This window comes from Quercus lobata, chromosome 1 (assembly GCF_001633185.2).
Source record: "Quercus lobata isolate SW786 chromosome 1, ValleyOak3.0 Primary Assembly, whole genome shotgun sequence".
Lineage (NCBI taxonomy): Eukaryota > Viridiplantae > Streptophyta > Magnoliopsida > Fagales > Fagaceae > Quercus > Quercus lobata.
The window spans coordinates 49,046,243-49,070,172 of NC_044904.1; the positions used below are offsets into that span (position 1 = coordinate 49,046,243).

Here is a 23,930-nt window from a genome sequence, read left to right on the forward strand (position 1 = left end):
ACTAAGATGCCATGATGAGTTTTGTTTTAAGTGTTTCAGAAATACAGATTGTTAAAGTCTATCTTGCCATAAACTCTTTTCTTGCAAAGTTTTTCAAGAGTTTGTGTTAGGATTAGATTTTATTATATTTAACAAGTGAGTATGAGTTTAGTGATTTATGACTTCTCTCATATTTTCATTTATTTGATGTGGTTTTGTCAAGGATTGCCAAAGGGGAAGATTGTTAGGACATATGTGGATCATGCTAAGAACATATGTCATTTAGAATTGGCTAATCATTTGACAAAACACACTTTAGTCACGTACTTGGATTCGTGCATCGATTGGTTAATCACGTATTAGAAGCCGTGCATTGAAAAGGAGAGATTGTCACTACAGAACAAGTCCAATTGGGTATTGGGGTAAAAGTTCAACTGTAGGTTGGTATAAGGTACTGGGATTCCTTTACTTGTCACCGTTTGTTTTGATAATAGTAGATTTTCAGGAGTGGTAACCTTAAATTCACCCTGTGGAGTTTTTGCCTTGAAAGTTTTCCTTATTCGTAAACAAATCACCGTGTTAAATTTAATTTCCGCTGCATTTAGTTATTTGATGATTTGTTTGTGCTACCACGCATTGTTGCATGTTAATTGAATTAATTAATTAACATGGGTAATTAATTGGTTAATTTATCACAAGGGGTCAATATATTCTTAGCTTGTAAGATGACATTAGGATTACAGTGTCTAAGATTACAAGAAATAGTTCTTGACAACAATAATTAGACTAATTGAGTTTCAGTATTTTCAAATTAGATACCTAAATTTAAAAGAACAAAGGTAGGAAAAATAAAAATTAAACAACAGTGTTAAATATCCCTCTGTTGCTCCCCTTATTTTTTCACTATTAGTCTCAATGAGGGGGTATCAATGTATAAACTCTAAAATTGCATAATAAGCGATCAACACCGGTAGCGAAACAAACGCGCCGAAGATCACTCTGCAAATAAATAATGGAAACAAAATTAATATAAGAGTCTCAGTTTAATTTCTATAAATCAACTTAATGCTTCTATTTAAAGATTTTTGGTGCAAGAAATCTTTTTCTTACAAAGGTTCTTACAAAATTTTCATATAGAATCATGTGGGACTTCTCTGATCATGACACGACATGGGTAACAAATGGTCTCAGTTCTGTATATTTTATGTGAAGCAAAATATACTGCTACATTATATATTCTATAAAAAAAAAAAATTAAAAACTTATTACACACTCACTATTATACTCTTCCTTTTGAAAATGTATTTTTAATACACAATTTCAGTTAAAATTTTGAAATCTTGTTTTCAAAATAAGATTTCAAAATTTTAATTGCAATTGTGTTTTAAAAACATGATTTCAATTCATGTGACAATATATATGTGTATAGTAAATATGTATCACTGTCATTACTCTTATTCTATAAAATTAAAAAAAAAAAAAAAATTGCATTATATTTTCTGAGAGCAGTGCTCTCGCTTTTATTATGGAGTTGTTGCCAAAAGGTTTTGAATTTTAGACAACTTACGCAGTGCTGAGTACTTCTGCATGCAATCCATACTCTTTAGCAAAGATGAAGGACGTAATGGATTGTGGCAGTGCTGCCTGTAACATCATAGAATAATGAAAGATATATTACTTCACCAAAGTAGTGGCCTAGGAACAATTTAGTGTTCAGAGGATATATAATTTAAAGTAAAATATCCCACTTGTCAATTTAGAGTTGTCTTCTTGTTTTATACTGTAAAAGCATCGAGATTTAATGGAGGATTTCCTAGCTTAAAGTGATACCTAATCAGTACATTAATTTTTTAAAGTGATGCCTAATTAGTGTATTGATTTTAGTATATTCAAAAAAGAATTTATATATTAGTTAACAGTTTTGTAAGTAAGTGACATATAGCTTGCTTTTCTTTTTTAAGAGAAACAAAGTCTAAGAGATCTTTGTTTCCAATTAACTTAATTGGTAAAGTTTTTTATGGTTGGATAAAGAATTTAGGATTCAATTCCTGCCTATACTAGAAACCGATTGGTGTTTTAATCTAATGATAAAGAGCTATTATTAAGAATATAGGCCATAAGTTGAAACTCTCTAAAGGATGTAACTTTTTTTTTTTTTTTTTAAGAAGCTGGATATAGCATGGTAGTGCTATGGAGTAAATATTATTAGAAATATGTTAGATTTGCCCTCCTTTGCTTGGGTCATACCCATTCGTTGTTTTTTTTTTCTTTTTTAAAGGATAATATAGACTTTTTTTTTTTTTTTTTTTTGAGAAACAGATAATATACTGTTACTTGAGCTTGATATGAAAATAAATTAACTAAGTTTTAATATCTCAATTATGTTCAACTCGTTTACTCTTATTGCTGACAACCGCTACACCACAGTTTTGAAGCTTTCAATTAAATCTATCCTCCATTCTTGGGTGAGTCTGTTTTACTCTCCCATTCTTAATTCTCCCCCCTTTCAAGATGCTGATGCATCCATGCAAGCTTCTAATTAATTAATTACAACTTGTGGGCCATCATATATATATATATATATATATATATATATATATATAAAGGGCCGATCTAAATTTTTACCTAACTTGACTACTTAAAATTTACAAAATAGTATACGCCAAAAAAATAAATAAATAAATAAAATAGTAAGTCTTTGACTTCGTAATAAATAGTTTTTTTTTTTTTTTTTTGGTAATAAATAGTTTATGTACTTAGGTTTGACATAGTTTAATACTATACTAGAGTAGTGACAAGGGACTATGTATTATGTATTATTCTTTTGTTACATAAATAATTTTGTAAAACACCATAGTCCAGTCTTTCTTTTTCTAATGTTGGTTATTGGGATCTATCCTAATGGCCATGTTGACGAACAATGACTTAATCAAACTTTTACACACTGTTTTTAATCATTTCTCACACATAAACAGTATATTATTACTCTTTTCTTTTATTCATTTTTCCTAATTATAATGCATTTTTATCTATCAAAAAAATTATAATGCATTTCAACTTTCAAAACCTCACAAGTTTCCATAAAAAACTGACTGAAATCCTATCATCAATAAATTTTGAAGTTCTTATCAAATTTTTGAGGCCGTTTCTATTAATTTATTAATTTTTTTTTCTTACAATTTTTTAAAACCTCATTTTAGGAATAACTAATTTTTGTCATAATTTTACTTCTGACAATTTTTATTAAAGAGCTAATTCAAACGCACACTTAAACAACTTTAAAAAGTAGCAGTCTATTAAAAAATTGAAACCCTCCAAAATTGAGATTTGAGACTAATCTCAAGACCCCTTAATGAAAAAGGATATCACTTTGACTACAAAGATGAGTGGCCAAAAACTTCTTCAAATGTTTTTTTTTAAATAAGAAAAACGTCATGAATTCGATTAAGCACTTTCTTACACCAAGCAGGTTATTCTCTCTTTATCCTTTTCAGCATCTAAAACTAAAAGAACACCAATTGAGTGGCTGAAATCGAGCATATAAAACTTAAGTTATTGAATCCGTTCAATCTTCGACGTGTTATACACTTGGTGCTATTTTAAGTATATGGTTACACCAATTATCTTCTTCTTCTTCTTTTTCTTTAATAAAGATATGCCCTAAACCTAATTAAATGGAGGACATTAATAGCATCACTTGGGGAAATATACTAAGATTAATATATTCCGATGACCAAGTCACATATAAAATATATATATATATAAAATATATATATATAAAAGATTACCTGAATGATGGCGACTCGTAAAGCGTCACCATGCAAACCCACAGCGTAAGAGCCGATAGCCATGGTGGCCGGTCCAGCAATAAACTTCAAAAGCATCCCAAACAGAGTGAGGCTTGGGCCACAAGCAATCAGCTTTTCTTGGAGTGCCATGAAGATCCCTGCACATAATGATCAAACCCTGATAAAATGATATATTATGTAGGTGTTTATTGGTCAATCCGGAGCCTTTTATATATATATATATATATATATATATATATATATAAAAGAGAGAGAGAGATTTAACTTATAGCGCCCGCTCCTAATGATAGCTCTTTATCGTTAAACCAAAACATTAATCGGTTTTTGGTGTAGGCGGAAATTGAACCCCAAATATTTTATTCAACTATAAGAAACTATATCGATTGAACTAACTAGAACCTACTTTGAGTCCACTATTAATTTCACATCACTAACAATATCTCATCTCAATATTTTTTTTTAAATTTTATGTGCCTAGAATAGTTGATGATTAAATCTATCCATAATTATAAATATCCAACCAATACCATGTTTCTTTTTATCTTAGTTATTAAATTAAAAAAATTGTGTCAATGAACTACGATGAATTTTAATAAACTTTTCTCTAGTAATCTCAACCTATTAATACCACCGAGCTTTTTGACCAATAATAAATAAAATTATTCATATACTTTTTCTAAAATTTTTTTTTACATAATAATGACACACAATTATAAACAGTGAAATGATCTATGCATACGCGTGATAAAAACTAGCCTAAACTTTTGGAGCACAAAGTATTACCAAGTAGAAAAAAAAAAAAAAAAAAAAAAAAAAAAAAAAAAAAAAAAAAAAAAAAAAAAGAGAGAGATTAATAATCTTCCAACTCGGTGGAATTTCTCTCCTCATTCAAGTAAAGATTTTGAGATTTAATCCATCATAAATGCAGTTTTTGTAGAGAATAATTCTATCAATTTTTAGAAAATATTACAAAAGAGTTAAATGGTTAAAAATAAAAATTAATCTTACCCATGCTGAACATGGCAGTGCCTGTCCCTGCCTTTGACATGATCAATATAGATCCCTCCAAGATGCTAGGCATCTTAATATGCCACCTACAAACATTTGAAGAGAAAACCCTGATATTAATAATTATCATTCATATTAAATTATCACATAGTTTTCTATTAAAAATAGGCATTTTAAGAATATAATGATGTAATATCCTCCTTTCTTTTATATAAATAATAAATTTCACTATAAATTTAATTAGTAAAATTCGTAATTATATAAAAGAAAAAAGTAACGCGTATTTAATCTTAAAATATAGAATAATTGCTCACGTTTAAAAGAAGTATTTACGACATACCTATTTGCAATAAAAGCCCAAGTAATGCCCATAATACAAGCATAGGAGTTTGGATTCATTGCTAGCTTCAACCATACCGTCCTCATCAAATACCAGAAAGACGGACCAGTGCTCGCGACAATCTCTGTGCTTCCCTCTAAATCTTTTCCCGATTCAACCGCAGATTGAACTTGAGAATTTTTTATACTTATGTCGGCAGAAAAATTAATCCCAGTTCGTCGAAATTCCAAGACGAACAAGAGAAGGGTGAGCCATATGATTGCCTGGATAATAGATGATTGAACAACCAGATCCACAGCATTTTGACCATACATAGCCTTTAGTAAAGGCACCCCTACAACAAGAGAATTAGTTAAAGTACACAAAGAGAAGCTAGTTATAGACCAACGATAGCTTCCTTTGCTACTACACTTGGCCCAAATGGCAAGCACCACAACTATAATGAACTTGGAAATGGCATCAGCACCAATGAATAGAAAGTTCCATTTGAAAGGATCAGCATTGGCTGTGAACTCAAAGGTGAAGAGTGGGAGAGTGAAAAAGCAAACAAACCGGTTCACTGCATCACATTGATCACGAGTAAATATTTTCCACCACCTGACGGAACCATACCCTAAAATCAGTGCAACATAGAGTGGTGTCATAGCCACCACGACTTTGTAAACATCTTCCCACCCTATCATTCTTGTTATTCTAAGACTATATATCAATACCCTTTTCAAAGTAAGACACCAGGACCTATTCTAGAAAGTAAAAGGGTTGAATATATATGTGAGTACTTGTTTAGCAATATATGAAGTAGGGTATTTATATGCATGGAAGAAGAAAGTAGTCTTTCTTTTTCTTTTTCCATTTTTTTTTATAATTTTGTCTTTGGGGGTGAATGGGAGAGAGTGTATTTTTCTTTTTGTTTAATATTATTGAAAAAACGGATCATGGATTGGTGGGTGTACACGATTCTATGCCGTGGATTCTTTAAGGGTGAAATAATTTGTTTTGAGTGCATGGAATATGTACAAGTAATGTTGCTTTCACCCCAATGGGTTTTTGTAATCGTCAGCAATCTATATACTATAGCATAAGGAATGAGTTCCAGCATTTATTCCACTCAACTTTGCAAGATGTAGAGGGTTCTCATTTCTTGTAGTTTTTGTTTTATTATTCTTACAATTAGACCAAATTGGTGGCTTAGAGAGCTTTCTAGTTCTACAAGCTTGTGGATTTAGATTATGACGTGTGCAATATTAGCAAGTGGACAGCCGAAATATTGTTCCAGGTGATGTTACAGACATAATTAAAAATGTGGAACTCTATTTGTGAAAAAAAAAATTGTATGCTCCTGATCATATCAAAAATTGAGATTTAGGAATTTGAAGCACTCTTTTGTAACAATCTTATAACCTTTCTGTGTGAATGTATTAACATGGGTGTCCAAAACTCTTCAAATAGCTGGCAATTAATCATATAATGTTTCACGGACAACAAATAGAATAAGTTCCATGTTCAGATTATCATACGTTAGCCCTATAGCTTAATGTGATCCTGTATGCCACCATACCATCATTGTTAGGTTTACATTAAATCTCTTTGGGCTCAAACTCCAATCAATATATTCCTGATTATCTTCTTTGGTTTTCGATGTGATAGAAAGGATTGAGTTCTAATGGATGGAGGTAGTCGAATTGAGGAAATGTGTTTCTTTCCTTTATTGATTGGATGGTTTATGGGGCTAATAGTCCTGTACGATAAGTGGAATAATTACGATTCTTGAAGAAAGGTTCTATATACTCAGACTACTATGTGTATTCAAGCATATGGTGCTATCGAATTTGAGCTACAACCACCAAAATAGATTTTTTTTTAAATGGTAACCACCAAATGGATTAAGAAATACTTATTCTACTTTTCTTAATTTGCAAATATATGTGAATGGATGATTTTGTTCCGCAAAAACCAAGCAGAAGATTTTTTGTCTTTTTGGTTTTTCTTAATCTGTTTGCACATATTTTGTAAATTGGAACAAAGATAGATGGTTATTAGGTTTACATGTCTGCTTCCAAACCAAACATACAAGAGAATTTCTCCACTTCATTAGTGGTTGAAGCATTTTTCTCTATATTAGAGGACAGTACTTTGTAGTGGAGAGAGAAAGGGATTCTTTTGGTCTTTCGTGTATTTGATCTATTCCATGTCTAGGAGGACAATTTGTCTTTGTCGATGTAAACAAGTTCTTTAGATAAATAAAAATAATAACAATTAAAATAATGGTTACATAATTAAAGTCGTTATTTCTTATAAATGTAAAATTTTGGAACAAATAATAATTTATCTTGATATCATAGTTGTGACCTAATTAAATTCAAATCCAATCTCTAATCTACTTCCTATTTAAAAATATATAAAAATAAAATTTCTTGTGTTGGAAGGGGAGTCTAAACTTGTATATATATACATGAATGAAACTGTTAAAATAATAATTAAATAATTAAATTCATTATATTTTGTCAACTTAAATCTTTTGGGAAAGTCGTTGGTTACTGTTAGAATTATGTTGTAAAGTAATTAAATTTATCATTTCTCATTAGCTTAAATTTCTGAGAGAATTTGTAATTTAACATTTATCAATAACAAGACAAATTCAATAGCAATACAAAATGTTTATGCACAAGAGAGAAAAAGAGCTTTTGTTCATTCGTGTATTTGAGCTATTCCATGTCTATGTGTAAGTAAGAAGTGGACAATTTGTCTTTGTCAATGATAAGATTTCTTTATAAAAAAACAAGTAATAACAATACATATTAAGCGTTTGTGCTTCTGCAACACTTACCGGTCAACAGCATTAACATTTATAATTTAACATTTATCAATAACAAGACAAATTCAATAGCAATACAAAATGTTTATGCTCAAGAGAGAAAAAGAGCTTTTGTTCATTCGTGTATTTGAGCTATTCCATGTCTATGTGTAAGTAAGAAGTGGACAATTTGTCTTTGTCAATGATAAGATTTCTTTATATATATATATATATATAAATAAAAATAAATAAAAATAAAAAACAAGTAATAACAATACAAATTATGTGTTTGTGCTTCTGCAACACTTACCGGTCAACAGCATTGACATTTCTACAAGGTGATGGTCGCCTAGTGATGAAAAAATAGGGCACTTTTTTGTTCCAACCATTACGTATTCTGGAAGAAGTTCAAATACCATGTGTAAAAAGAAGTATATTTAAAATAAGGGCTAGACTGCATATATGACATAGGTTTTTCTTGAAGCATCACTTTTTTCTCAGGTCACATTTGAGGCTGCAAGTAAAAACAAATCAAGGTAGAGTAAGATTACAAATTAATAAGTGAGCGCCAAGAGATATATATGCTTAATTAGTGTGGCATTTTCATTTTTCATGTGGTAAGAAAGCAAACAACGAGTAGACATGCATGCATGACAGATAATTAAACCACGCGCTGAAATATTTTATTATAAAGACATGGCGCCATATAGCTCAAAATAATGAAATATTTTATTAAATTACATCTCAAAATGTAATATATGCAAAGCATATTGGAAGAGGATAAACTAATATTTTCAAAAGAATTTCTTTTTGACCATTGCTTGGAGAATTATATGGAGTGATGTTAAGGATGGATATTGCAAATATACCAAATAACTAAGCCTTTTTATTTATTTATAAATTGATGTGTGGAGTTTTAAATACATCTAAATAAATTAATAGTTAAGAAATTTATTTATTATGTTATTGATGTGATGATACCAATTATATTGGTTATTATGTTAGTTTATAAAAATTTTATAATAAAATTAAGTCGGTCTTCCAGTTGGGAAATTAAATAGATATTGGTTTTGGGGTTTCAAAGATAGAATAGAAAACATATGTATGCACATTAAAGATGATGATAGAGCTGGTATCAGAGTGATCATTCGAGATAACCAAGGTACGTTTATGGTTTCAATGTCTCAAAACATCACGCTTCCTCTCTCTATTATGGAACTGGAAACACTTGCTACTTGAAGGACTTTAGAACTTTCCCTAGAGCTTGGCTTTGATTCCGTTATCCTCGAAGGAGGTTCAGAGATAGTGATGAAAGCATTGAAGGATGACTCTTCTTCCTTGGCTTCTTTTGGCCTTCTGATTCGAGATGTTAATGAATGTTCAAAATGTGTATAAAACACCTATGAACGTTTAGATCCCCAATTTCCAAATTATCAATTCAAGCTTATTATCAAACAATTAATGTGCGGAATATGAACATAAACATATAACAGAATTGATAAACAATCTAAATCAAATAAAATAACATCCACAACAGAAATTAAATGACAAAGATTAAGGGAAAAGAGATGCAAATACAAGGACAACACAACGATGTGTTATTGAAGAGGAAATCGAAGCCCTCGGCGTAAAATCTCTCTGCCACCCTCCAAGCGGTAAATAATCCACTAAAGAATGTAGTTGGGATACATGAACAACAAAAGACCCTCCAAGTCTAATCTACCCAGTGTACCTAAGCCCTCCAAGCTCCTACTCCAATAAGGTTACGCCGAACCTATTTCTTCTTTAGCTTACTGGATTCTGTTATAACCCATAACATCAACCAATATGAATTGGTTCCTTCTGAACTGCTTCCCAAAGTACCAAAAAGTCTTCTCACAGATATGAGTATGGTGAGAAAAAGATTTGGCTAATAAACCTCTCAAGGATGTAACAATGGAGAGGGTGAGAGTTAAGGAATTTGAAGAATCACTATGTAAAGATTGTGGATGAGTCAATCTTGTTTTTCTCTAAGATTTCTCTCTCAAAATTCTCTTTGGAAGCTCTCAATATTTTGTGGAAATAAGGGGTATTTATACTGGAGTGAGAAAGGAATGTGAAGAGTCAGTTTTCCATAACATAGTGGACTGGCGACTTGGCCTTGTGACTTGACTGAGTCACGAGTCCAAGCCGTGAGCTAACTAAATGACAAATCTGGACTTTTTGTCCTGTAGTGCTACAGCTAGCATGACAGTTTAGCTTCTCTACATGCTTCACTCGTGTGCATCTTCTAAAAACTTGCAAGCCGCGAGTCACCCGTGAGTTTGCACAATCTTGAGCATTTCTTCACACTCTCTCACACACTACCTTTACATGATTCCCACCTAAACATAGGGTTACTAATTGCTAAATTACAAGCAAATTTGGCATGGAATAAAGCCAACAAGATGGTTGATTAAATTTAACCTTACAATCTCCCCCTTTGGCTATTCCGTGACAAAACCCTAAAACAAACTCTAGACTTAACATGCAAGTTGGGAATAGTTGAACAAAACTTACTCACACCTAACTCTTGAATCATAAGAACAAGTATCTCTTGAAACACAACAACACAATTTGATCATTGTATGTAGAAAACTTGTAATGCATATGAAGCAAGCACAATGGGATCAAGCAAAATGGAATAAAGTAATAAACTATGACTTGACCATACAAGCAATCACAATGCTCATTCACACAAGGAATGAACATTTGGATATGCAAGCTAATAAGTTTAAATGCAAAGTATCATTTGCATGTCCAACACTCAACCAATGCACAAAACATATATGCATCTAGAAACAAGACCCTACTAGGGCACAAGAGTGATGTACTTAAAGAAAATGCATAACATTAATCAACAAGTACTACGCTACAAAGTATGGGTACGAAAATAAAGTATTTTAAATATCTAAGCATAATCATGAACTATGGCAAAAACATAGTAAATATAACACAAAGCTCTTTCTCTTTTTCTCCCCCTATCGTATCACTCTCCCTATCATGAATCATAGGAGTTGTGATTAACTTAGAACATATATACCTGTAACCTGAAACACTTGAACAAAACACATTAGACCCTCAAGGTAAAACAAGTAATAAAAGGACAAGTATAATGTAATAAGTAAATTCGATCAAGTAAACATGATGTGAAACATGTGAGCAACTTGATCATACACCAAAATAGTCATATAGAAATGACTACAATGATCACATAGCAAAGCAAATGATCCTCCGAACATGCATTCAAAGAAGCACAATAGCATAAGGATGTATACATGTCCAATACACAAACACGATGCAATGAGAACAACAAAGCATAGATACTAAAACAAAACTCAAAGCACCATAAAGCCAACAAGAAAACAAACAGAATAGAGTTTTCTAATTAACACAATGTCTTCTCCCCCTTGGTATATGCATCTCCGTATGGAATATCTCTCCTCCTACAAATGTGCACGAGAAATAGAATTTCTCCCCCTAAGGATGTGCACAAGAGTCATACAGAAATGACAAAACTCTCCGGTATATCTCCTGTAGACTACTCTAGAGTATACTCTCCTCCTTTTTAACACGAATAGACAAAGGGGTCAAGGAGAAAAGAGAGCAAGAGATGAAGGTATAAATAATGATAATGATGCATGAGAGGTGCGAAATGAATGAGAAAATGAAGCTCAAACCTAAGACAAAACAAAATGCTACAAAGCATAAGGTAAAAATGACATACTAAGATGAAGAAACAAAATATAAATCAATGCATGACAAGGGTAGCAAAGATGTGTGCAAGAAGTGGCTATGTGCAATGCATGACCATTCCATAGAAAATGCACATATGGGGCAAGGTGTATTAAATACACAACCAATGAACCAAACATATTCCTAATGAGAAAACATGAGAAACCCCAAAGTTTGGTACTCATCGGAGTCCAAACAAAAGAGAAAATGCCTAAGAGGCATTTTATCAAACACTTAACGTGCACACTATAAACAACAATGCAAAATAATGCATGAACATCATAAAATCCACCCTTAATACATGTTCTTTTTGCCACAAGGGGCCAATCATCCGAAGAAAATCAACAAAAGAAACCAATCCCATGCAAAAATTTGACAAAAATTAAGTTTTCCCAACCCCTATGATGAAAATCCCAACCAAGAGCACAAAACTCTCCAAAACATAATCTAAGAGTTTATTATTACCTTAGAGATGTTAATGGAATGAAAAGTCATTCAAATTAATTTAGTTTTGATGTCAAAATAGTGAAATAGGGGTCTAAGAGAGAATGAGAGAGGTTTAAAACAAGTTTCCCACGAAAAACTCTTTAAAAAGCTGTTTCTAGGTGTTTCGTGACTGGTCAAGTCGCGAAGCGAGTTGTGAAGATTTTCGCAAGTTGCGAGTGAGTTGCAAAAGCTTCTGGATGAGCTCACGACTGGGGTTTCGTGACTGGCGAGTTGCGAGATGAGTCACGAAAAACTCTAACACCAGTTTTTCAACACAGAACATGTTTAAACAATGAAAAACAAATTAAGTACTAAACATGAACACAAAGTGTGAGAAAAATCACTTCCAAAAACATATAAAATGATAAAAAATCTTTTTGAATTGATCCATATATAGTTGAGCACACACACATCACATTTAAATAAGTACAATCAAACAAATGTATAAGGCATTCATTGAACATTATGCATGTGTGTCATGTGTGTGTGTGTATCAAATGTAAAATAGTCTTTAATCTAGAGTAAAGCTTCAATGATCAATTCAATTAAGTCATACACAACTAGTACTAAGTCAAGTGGTCCACCTCAACTACAGAAATGAACATATATGACCTCCCAAAAGAAAATGATTACATATCTATGAAACTTTTCATTTGGCTTCTTTATGATTCATAACATTTGATCATTTTTTATCTTTACATCTCTTTGTGAGATTGATGTTTGAAATTTTTAATATTTCAATTTGATGAATAAGCTTTTGGCTTTTTAGGCATCATACATTTTCATGAGAGTCGCTTTCCCTTTTTCCTAGTCGAATACTAGTATGTGCGACGGCTTTTGCAGCTCATTATCTCTTTTCATTTTGAGATTTACATTAGTTGAGCTCTTTGTTGAGGTCTAAAAAGGATCATAGTAAGGGAGGCCCAAAAGAGTGAGTCAGGCCCAAAAGGAAAAGAACAAGCTAAGTCCAAAGAAGCAGGTGCAAGGGAACCACGAAGGAATAAAGAGGCCCAGGAGACTTGAAGCCCAGATGAAGAAGCATCCAGAAGAAAAAGAAAAACACGGTAAGAGAATAAGAAGTCAGGATCCTCAGCAACCATCAAGAGGCGCGGATCCTTCCAGGAACACAGTCAAAAGAAGATTAGGACAGTTCGAAAGAAAAGGACAGAAAAAAAAAAATAAGAAACAAAGCAAAAGAACACAAGCGCTAAGAAAACCCAACGACCTCTCATGGCACAAGCAGACAGAGTCTCGGGGAACCAGAACAGAGAAACACAAAAAAGAGAATGGTAATAAGCGGCTTTCAAGTTGGCAGAATAGGATTCCGCCTAGATGGGAAAAAAAGGGGAAAAATGGAATTGCCAAATGGTGATGCCGAGAAAGGCATACCTCAGCACATCCCAAAGAAGGTGGCCAACTAGGGACTTTCAAAAGAATCAGAGCTGAAAGAAGGAAAAAATGAGAAAAACGAGAAGTGGGACTTACCGAGTGATAGGCACGAAACAGGCTCTGTTCATAAGAAGGCAAAACAGGGGAACCAACGGTTCCACGGGAAGACCAGAACTCCATTATAAAAGGAAGGGGTGGGTTGCGAAGAAAAGGGGCAGCGAAAAAGAGAGAAAAAGAAGAGATTTTTCTAGAGAAAAGAACTATCAGTAAATTTGTGGTGAAGAGAAAGAAAACACTAACGGAAAAATGAATATTGCTTCCCGGTATCCTATAAAAGCCACTATTGCACATACTCGGATTCAAAGAGAATCAAACTTTGCAAGTTTTGAAGGCTGAAATAGCCACTCAAGACTGTAATTTTTGAGCTTGATTGAACCGTGTATCATGTCCTAGTGAGCTTTCTGTAACTTAACAAAGAACATATTAATGAAATATGTCTCAGTAATTCCAGGATCCCTTTAGTATTAATTTTGTGCCTCTTTGTTAATCCTTCTTTTCGAATTTACCTTGTTATTTTGGCATGTCTTTCAATATGAATATCCTTACTTGTCATTTTACTCGTATTGTAGGAAGCGTCCCCTGTACATTACTTGACTCTTAAACAGCCTTTTAGCTGCGGTGAGTCAAGGCCCGGTTTACCAAACCTCTTATTTAGGCCCGGGATCCTTGGGCCTGAGTGTCACAAAAAAAGGCACTCTCACATTTTGGCGACTCCGCTGGGGACTGGGCAAAAAAGAGGGAAGAAGCAATCCCTTCACAGAGTATGCCTCCAAGACAAAGAAACAGCAAAGGAACTAATATGCCACCTATGGCCTCTGAGCCCGTAGGAGAGAACGAGGTAGCTTCCAAGCAAGGAGGCGGGATACCCCTGGTAGAACAGGAGGTTGTGTCAGGACAAAGACACACAAGGCAGGAACCAGACCTCATGGCCAGGATGACAGCAATTTTGAAGGATCTGGAGCAAGAAGTTTGTCTTCTCAAAGAAGGCAGGACACAGGAAATCAGAGACAATGTTCTCCCTACTGGTCACCAAGATGGAACACAGCCAGAAGGAGGGTCAGCAGTGGGAGGAAGAGCCAACCCTCAGTACTTAACACTGGCAGATGTCAATGCCCTCCTGGAGCAAGAGAGAGAAAAACTCTTAGGGGTCCCCAAGCAATTCTCTCGGGATCCCCCGTTCCCTCCAGAACTTCTTGGTAAACCATACCCTAAGGGGTACGAACCCCCAAAGTTCCATCCTTTCGATGGAAGAACTGGAAGTGTTATGGAACATGTGAGTAGGTTCATCCACACTATGGGCCCCTATGCAGGAGACAGAGAATTGTGTCTAAGGGAATTTGCCAAATCCTTAGTGGATAAGGCATACACTTGGTACACACGTTGAGACCCATGTCCATCAAAACCTGGGATGAGATGATGGAAAAATTCTATGCTAAATATTATCCTGGTGAAGACAAGATCACTTTCCAAAACCTTCAGATGGTAAGGCAAAGACCTGGAGAGGATCCCGTCCAATTCATTAAAAGATTTGAAGATGTGTCCCTAGATTGCTATGGGGACCATGAAGAAAAGGAGCTCATGGAAACTTGTGTAACCAACATGCTTTTTGATTACAGGCTTAACCTTGAAATCTGTGTATCACGCAGTTTGCTGACCTGTTACAGAGAACCAGAAGGACGGCGCAAACTATGAGGACAAAAAGGATGCCCGTGTCCCAAGCTATGACAGCATTAGTAGGAGAAAAAAGGAAAAGGCCAGATGGGAAGGTGTTCGAGGAACCACCGGTGATCCCATGTACAGTTGAAGAATTAAGCCATGTTTTAGACAAATGGATCGGAGATGGAGTTGTTAGGCCATTCACTGTGTCCAGGCCACCAGCTGAAGAAGAAAAGAAGAACCCTTTATTTTGCAGAATCCATAATTATGTCAAGCATTCCACCAAGGATTGCTGGACCCTTCGTAGACTCTTCCATAAAAAGTTGAGGGAAGGAACCCTAGAACTCACTCAGAAGGAGCCAGAAGTGCAGAGAAACCCCTTGCCTAACCACAAAGGGAAATGGGTGGTAGCAGTAGTAATACATTGGAGCCCAGCTCTTCAGGATCCCGAGAATGTGTGGTGGTACGGGAATCCAGAGGGAGGCTAATCTACCGTTTGTAAAGGTGCGCGGGACCTGAATGCATTATGCAGAAAAGTCCCGGACCACCAAGCTGCATGATGGCCCAAGAAGAAATTCCAGAAGAACCAGTTAAGGAGGCCCAGATTCAGCCTGAGGAAGAATTAAAGGAAATAGATTTGGAAACCGAACCAGGATCCTGAAAGCCTGTCTTCATTAGCAGTCAACTGGTGGCACAATAAAGGGAACAACTAGTAACCTTACTTCAAAAATACAGAGATGTGTTTGCATGGACCTATGATAAGATGCCTGGTTTAGACCCAGGATTGGTAGTCTATTCTCTTAATGTGGACCCAGGGATAAGGCCAGTAGTTCAACCGGCTAGGGTCTTCCACACCGAGGTAGAAGCTCAAATAGTTCAAAAGGTCAAAAAGTTGCTAACAACTGGTTTTATCAAACCCATTCAACACCCAAAATGGCTTTCCAACATTGTACCTGTAAAGAAGAAAAATGGTCAGATCCGTTGTTGTGTGGACTTTCGCAACTTGAATAAGGCATGCCCTAAGGATGAATTCCCCTTGCCTAATATCGACCTCCATATAGATTCAGCTGCAGGAAGCTCAATGTTATCATTTATGGATGGGTACAGTGGGTACAACCAAATCCGCATGGCTACCAAAGATGCAGAGAATACGACATTCAGAACTCCAATCGGGAACTTTTATTACACTGTAATGCCCTTTGGCCTAAAAAATGCGGGGGCTACGTATCAACGAACCATGACAGCCATTTTTCATGACATGATACATGAGGAGATGGAAGATTATGTAGATGACATTGTGGTCAAATCAAAGACCAGAACAGGACATTTCCAAGTACTTGAACAAGTCTTTGAAAGATGCAAAAAGTACAAGTTACGTATGAACCCCATGAAATGCGCCTTCGGAGTGTCCGCTGGAAAATTCCTTGGGTTTCTGGTACATCACAAAGGCATAAGTGTGGATCCAGTCAAGGCCACAGCTATCGCCACAATGAGAAGACCAACTACTGTTAGGGAACTCAAAAGCTTCCTAGGAAGGGTCTCCTATATTAGGAGATTTGTCCCCGGTTTGGCCTCAGCTACAGCAAGTCTATCCAAACTGTTGAAAAAGGGGATTGAATTTACCTAGGGAACAGAGCAGCAAGAGGCTTTCCAAAGAATTCAGGGCATCATGAATCATTTGCCCACCCTCTAGGCACCAGTACATGGGCGACCTCTGTTGTTATACTTAGCATCAAACTCCCAGTCAATAGGAGCTTTGCTGGCACAAGAAGACGACCAGGGGAATGAGCAGCCTATATACTATGTAAGCAGAACACTCAAGGATACCGAGACCAGGTACCCCAGAATAGAGAAAGCCTGCCTAGTAATCATTTACGCGTCCCAAAGGCTAAAGAGGTACTTCTCAGCTCACCAAATCCTTTTGGTAACCAAGTCCCACCCTATAAAAGCACTCCTGCACCAGCCCCTTCTCACGGGAAGAATAGCGCAATGGCTAGTTTTGCTCTCTCAATATGACATAGGCATCAGAACTCCCAAGGCTGTCAAAAGCCAGGGCATAGCAGATTTGCTAGCTCAGTTCCCAAGAAAGGAGGAAGGCCCGCTGAGCGAAGAAATCCCTAGTGAGGTAGCAGTAACAGAGATCCCAAGAAAGAAGTGGATCATGAGGTTTGACGGGTCAGCTACAGCAACTTCAAATGGGGTAGGAATTGTACTAAGTTGTGAAAATGGGGACATCATACCCTTGTCTTTCAAGCTTGGTTTCTCGTGCTCTGATAATGCAGCTGAATATGAGGCATACTTAACCGGGCTGACTATAGCACTTAGCATAGGAGTAAAACATATGAGAGTGTTGGGAGATTCCAATCTTGTAGTCTTCCAAGTGAAAGGTGACTTCGCGTTACGGGAACAATGCTTAGCAGCCTACAGAACTTGGGCACAAAGGCTAGAGCTAGAATTTCAGACCTTTAGCATAGAGTACACTCAAAGAAGTGAAAACAGGTTTGCTGATGCGCTCGCCACTCTGGGATCCCAAATACCATTTCATGGGAGAGACACGCTGATAAAAATAGGAAGATAGGAACATTCTATTGTAAGGATCCTCCAAGAGATGTACCCCGGAGAGTCCAAACAGTGGGATTGGAGGAGCGAAGTCAAAGAAAAGATGAAAGAGGTAGGGCCCAGAGGGAACATCAAAGAACTAATGGATTACACTCAGATAGAAGGGGAATTATATAGAAGGCTGCCAGGTGGAATATTGTCCAGATGTATCACCGAGAAGGAAGGAAAGCTGAAGCTAGAAGAATTACATACCCAAACCTATGGAGTTGCAGAAAAAGGTCAGCTTATATAGAAGGATGCAACACATGGGGTATTACTGGCCAAATATGGACAAGGAGACAGCAATTGTACAGGAAAAATGTCAGGAGTGTTGTTTGGCAATAAATAAAGAAGAAAGCTACGCTGTGTTTGTTGCAAAAGATTGGCAGGTTCCTTTCATAGGATACATGGCTTAGGGGATCCTGCCAACTGACAGAACACTAGCCCACAAGCTCAAGAAACTGGCGGACAGATATTTCCTACAGAACGACATCTTATTCAAAAAGGAATACAGTGGGGATCCCCTAAGGTGTCTGGGCCAAAGGAAGCTAGAGAAGTAGTCAGGGAAGTTCATTCTGGAGATTGTGGAAGTCACCCGAGGAAGAGAAGGCTGTATAAGCAATTACTGTTGTTGGGATATTACTGGCTAATGATGAAAAGGGACTCTGAGGAGCTGGTCAAAACATGTCATACTTGCCAAGTCCTGGGAGATGCAATTCACACTCACCCAAATGTTCTACAAGATATGACGACACCATGACCTTTTCACACTTGGGGGCTTGATCTCATAGGACCTATAAACTCTCCATCCAACGGTTACATGTGGATCCTGGCAGCCACCGAGTACTTTACAAAATGGGTAGAGGCAATCCCTTTGAAAAAAGCCACTGGAGCAGTCGTAGCAAATTTCATTCGGAACCACATCATTACAAGGTTCGGGATCCCCAGAAGATTGATCAGTGACAATGGATCCCCATTCATAAACAAAAACATGAAGGGGTTAACTGAAGCATATCACATCAAGCATAGGAGGTCTACCCCATACTACCCACAAGGAAATGGCCAAGTTGAAGCTACCAATAGGGTAATGTTGAAGATCCTTAAGAAGATGAAGCATGAGTATGGAGGGAAATGGAGTGATCATTTGGCAGATGTACTCTGGGCAAGTAGGAGCTCTGTAAAGACAGCCACAGGATTCTCCCTATTTTCCCTAGTCTATGGAACAGAAGCTATCAGCCCCGTGGAGTTAGTCATTCCTACACCAAGGGTAGTTCTAGAAGAAAGCCAAGAAGAAAGTGAAAACACAAACAATAAAAGGAGGCTGGCAGATCTGGATGGGGTAGAAGAAGAAAGAGAGCTAGCCAAGAAAAGAAGCCAGAGGTACCAGCAAAGAATGACTAGAGCATATGCACAAGCAGTACGCCCAAGAATGTTCACTGAAGGACAATTGGTACTAAGGATGATAGAGCACGTAAGGAGGAACCTGACAGGGCCCTCCAAGTTCACCCCAAAGTGGGAAGGACCCTACATCATTAATGCAGCCCATGAGAGTGGGTATTATTACCTTACCAAGGAAGATGGGACAGTCCTGACGGAACCCATAAACAGGAAATGGCTGAAACAATACTATGCTTAAGGACGAAGGGATCCCGGCACATCAGGATCCTTTTACCAGCTTCACAACCCGCTAAGTGTTTTTTCATTTTATCTTTTTTTTATTTCCCTCAGCTTTTGTCATGAATTCTGGTTTAAATGATCTTGTTAAGGAACCTATGATAGATTGACACTCTGTGGTCAATACTGCACTAAATGATTTTCTTTGTTCCTTAAAAGATGACCATATTTTAATGAAGTTCATTTTTCTTCAATATTTGAGTCTTTATTTTAACACTGCAAAGTCCAAGTTTGGATAGATTTAAGGAAGGATACCTGAGTCAAAAAAAAAAAAGAGAAAGAGGTGTGTAATACCCTTTTACATATGGCCCAGGATTCACCACACAGATGATTTAAAATACCCCACAGACAGTTCTAAGTGCATAGGTCTAAGATCACAGGCGAAAGTAAAATACCCAAGATACCTAGCCTAGTACTTGGTAAAAGAGGGGAACCTGTCAAAGTTCATGAACTGGGACCGTATCTTAAATATATATATATATATATATATATATATACAAGGGAAAAGATACCAATGTACCTAGTTCAGTACTTGCACAATAGACCACCGGGTACCTGGACCAGAACTTACAGTGAAGCCTGTAGGAACCATGGCCCAGGACTCAGGAAAGAAAAGAGAAAAGTCATATATCAAAAAAAAAAAAGGCAATATATCAAAGAGAAAGGCAGATTCATATACTAAGAAATTAGAAGCAGTTTTGAAATACAAGCAAAAAAAAAAAAAGGAGAGCAGTGCTAAAAAAAAAAACTTATACAACCCCAAATTGTTTATATAAACCTAAAGAAAGCTAAGGAATGAGGCCAGCCAACAAGGAGCCATCCGGGGGAATGATAGGCACAGTTGAAGAAGAAAGAAGCCTCTGCCGTTTGACCTTCAAATCTTGTAAAACCTTGTGAGCACGAGCCAAAGTTTCCTTAGCAGCAGCTATCTCAACATCTATGCTCTTGGAGGATTGTCTCTGAAACAGCATATGAGCCAACAGGCGCAAGTGATCCAACAAAAAAGATAAGTTGAACTTGGCCTCCAGAAGGTCTTGGACCACCCCTCTCCACTCCAAAAGCCTTTCTTTAGACAAAGAGTCCACAGAAGAATTCCTCAGTGAAACCAACACAGCACATAACAACTCCATCAAAATATTACCCAGAAAAATGCCCCCCCTGAAGCCACTAGTGAAATCCCCGTGACTCTTAAGCAGACTCTCTAACAACGACAGGCCTTCAACAGGAACAAAGAAACGCAGGAAGCTGCCATAAGAAGACTCAAAAGAATAGAAGTGGCTGGCAGGAAGACTGTTAAACTCCAAGAGGTCAAAGTGAGCTAGAAAGGAGGAAAGCCCTGAATCAAGATCTAAGGCAGCCACTCCCGAGGCGTCCCCAATCGCTGTGTCACCACCTGTAGAGACTGGAGGACTTGTAGCCTTCTGCTTTGACTGAAGATCAGCAATTCGAACAGATCTCACAATTCCTTCAGGGATAACAGGCTCAGAATCTTTAAAGACTATGTCAATATTCGTAAAAGAAAAGGAAAAGGAAGAACAGATTTAGTCTTAAGAAAAAAAGAAAAAAAAAAAGAACAAACTAGTACCGGCTTCTTGAGGCAGAGCCTCTTCTTCCTGATCCCCTGATTTCCCTGAAGATGCTGGGAAAGAACATAAAGCAAGTTGAAGAAAAGGTGAAGAACCAGTGGAAAAATGGCTAAAGGAAGGAAGAGATGCAGGGGGCTTTGCCATGGAAGAAGGAAAAGAAAAGAGGGTAGAGAAAGAAAGAAAGAAAAAGGAAACACAGTGGATGCAGCTCGCACTTACCTTCTGAGCTTTCTGATTCCAAGGAAGAGGCAACACTGGGAGCAGACCTCACACTGGCTTGACCTAAAAAGAGAAAGAAAAGAAGGAACTCAAAAAAAAAAAAAAATGGGGAAAGAAAAATAGAGATGAAATGCTATTTTAAGGAAAACATGGCTCACCTGTTTGTTTGGATAAAAGAGTGTCTCCTAAAGTCCCTTTATCTGATAATGTTTGAGGAAACACAGTTCTAATGGGACTAGGAATGTGCTCAAGATGAGGACTTTGAGATGCAGGGATCTTAGAGGCTTCGGGATCCTGAGAATCTTGGGAACCCTGCATCAGTTGCTCAGTCTCCTCAGCCAAGCCACCACTAGGGGGCTCCTCCCCCACAATAGGAAATGCAACAGAAAGGGCAGTAACAGCTTCTTCCGGAATTCTGCCGGTCATAGGAGGAGACACCTCCACCTAAAAAAAAAAAGAGGGAAAATCAATGCTAAGTAAAAACAACGGGGCAATGCTAACAACGCAATGCCAGAGCAAAAGGGAGAAAACGTGAACAAAGAAAAAACACATACCACGTCGTCACCAGAAGATTGGCTTTTGCCCTTCTTGTAATCAGTCTTGCGTTTAGACTGCAAAGGAAACCACCACTCGTCAACAAAGAGGAAATAATTGCAATAATATGAACAAATGAAAAAAGAGAGAAGAAGGAAAGAAGTCTTGCCCTTCTCTCTCTCTCTACAGATTCTCTGGAAGTCTTTTATTTACTACGAGTACGCCCAGAGGGTCCTAAAGGGGGCTGGGATACAAAACCAGAGGAGCCTAAAGAACCATGGACTGAAGCAGTCACAGGAACCTGGGAAAAAGAAGACTCTACCTTGGTCTTCTTCCGGGTCCTTGAAGCCAAAGGTTACCCGACATCCTTGCCTTCCTGGGATACCAAAGGTGTTTGAGATTTCCCAGTTTTTCTTCTTTTCACCTCATGACCAACCTTCACGCCCTCTGTACTTTCCTCAACATCAACTGTTTTCATTTTTCCTGGTTTGACATCCTTGCCTTTGCCCAAAGCGGTAGCAGCACCTATTGTCTCCACTGTACCTTTCTTAATAGGTACTCCAGAGGAAGTGCCAATAATGAGACTGCAACCCAACCAAGTCTCAAGAAAATCTTGCGCATAAGTCACCCAACCTCCCCTGGAGGCATGCCACTCTGCGAACCTGACCTTGCTGCTTACGGCAGCGGAAACAATTCCAGCTGTAGGAAGGGATAAACACTTATTGAATGTCGGAGCAAAAGCAATACCAAGATTTGGGGTTTCCCGAACTAAACCAGAGCCAACATAGTCAATGAAAGACTTCTGTATTCTTCTCCAATAACTAGTATAGCCACTAGAAGCAAAAACTCCTCTCTGGGAGTTACGCACTGCAAATTGGGAGTTCCTCCGTGACCAATAAGAAAAGGCTTGCAGCCTCAAGAAAAGATCCAAAGAAGGAAGGGACGACACCACATCCTTAAAAACTGGAGGAATGTCTTGGTCAAAACCAAACTGCCGGAACACCCAATGTGCTGAATAATGGGTATATTTTGGGCCATTCAAAGAGGGCACGGGAAGCCAAGAGGGGCTAGTGCAGGCAAGATAAGCCAAACTGCCCTCATCACCATGGCGCAAGTCAAAAGTATTACCTGTAAAAGATAAAAAAGAAGACAACATAGAATCACACGCAAAGCCAGGGCCAAACTCACGAGGAGATCTCTAATGTAAGTTCCCTGCTTGATCAAATAACTCCACAAGATTGAGGCCACCACCTTTCAAGCTAATCCAACGAAAAATAATAGGAAAAGCATCAGTCAAATTGCCACAAAGACCCTTCACTATGTCAGGGGATCCTTGGAATTTATCCTTCACAAATTTCAAATTCTTGCACTTGGCTAAAGTAGTTGTAGAACGGTCCCACATAAAAATCTGAAGGATAGCACAATGAAGAGACGAGGTAATCACATAGCAAGAATCACCCTCGGTCTCATCTCCATGAAGCTAATCCAATTGAGAATACACATGACCCAAAAACAGAGGGGCTAAAGGATATTGGATACCTCAAGCCAACTTGATCGCTAGTGGAAAAAAGGAAGACTTAACCCCATACCTAGGAAACTCGCTGAACAAGAACTTGCTCAGCCAAAATGCCAGAAAACCAGCCCACCTCACTTCCTTATTCTTCTCATGAGAAAGGGTCATTACCTATCTCCCCATCCTAGCCGGCTTACCACTAGGAGAGGCAGCACGACCACCAAAATGACCAAACAGTTTATCTTCCACCACGAGATCCTCTTCAAAAAGGTTGATATCTGTGAGAGTGCCTTTTTCGTGACACTCAGGCCCAAGGATCCCGGGCCTGAATGAAAAAAGGGAGGATTTGGTGGATCGGGCCTTGACTCATCGCAGCTAACGAGCTGTTTAAGAATCAAGTGAATGCAGAGAATACTCCTGACAATATAAAGAAAAATAACAAACAAGGATATCGAAGAGTGCCAAAAATTAACAATGTAAGTTCGAAAGGAAAGAAAGCAGGATTAGCAAAACGATAAAAAGAAATAATGCT

General features: G+C 37.1%; 1 protein-coding gene across 1 annotated transcript; it reads right to left on the reverse strand.

Annotated features, from left to right (window-relative positions):
- Positions 1–751: 751 nt before the first annotated feature.
- LOC115991541 (auxin efflux carrier component 5) lies at positions 752–5,920 on the reverse strand. Its single transcript, XM_031115304.1, has 5 exons — positions 5,137–5,920; positions 4,797–4,882; positions 3,768–3,925; positions 1,547–1,623; positions 752–978 (listed from the first exon to the last, which is right to left on the reverse strand). Exons 1-5 carry the CDS (start codon positions 5,817–5,819, stop codon positions 906–908), a joined length of 1,077 nt encoding a protein of 358 aa, XP_030971164.1. The 5' UTR covers positions 5,820–5,920; the 3' UTR covers positions 752–905.
- Between the last annotated feature and the right edge of the window lie 18,010 nt (positions 5,921–23,930).

Coding starts and splice junctions, on each gene's coding strand:
- LOC115991541 (XM_031115304.1), bottom strand. CDS start 5,819: ATGATAGGGTGGGAAGATGTTTACAAAGTCGTGGTGGCTATGACACCA. Junction 1,624..3,767: donor TACGAGTCGCCATCATTCAG/GTAATCTTTTAT, acceptor ATGATGTTACAG/GCAGCACTGCCACAATCCAT. Junction 979..1,546: donor GCAGAAGTACTCAGCACTGC/GTAAGTTGTCTA, acceptor ATTTATTTGCAG/AGTGATCTTCGGCGCGTTTG.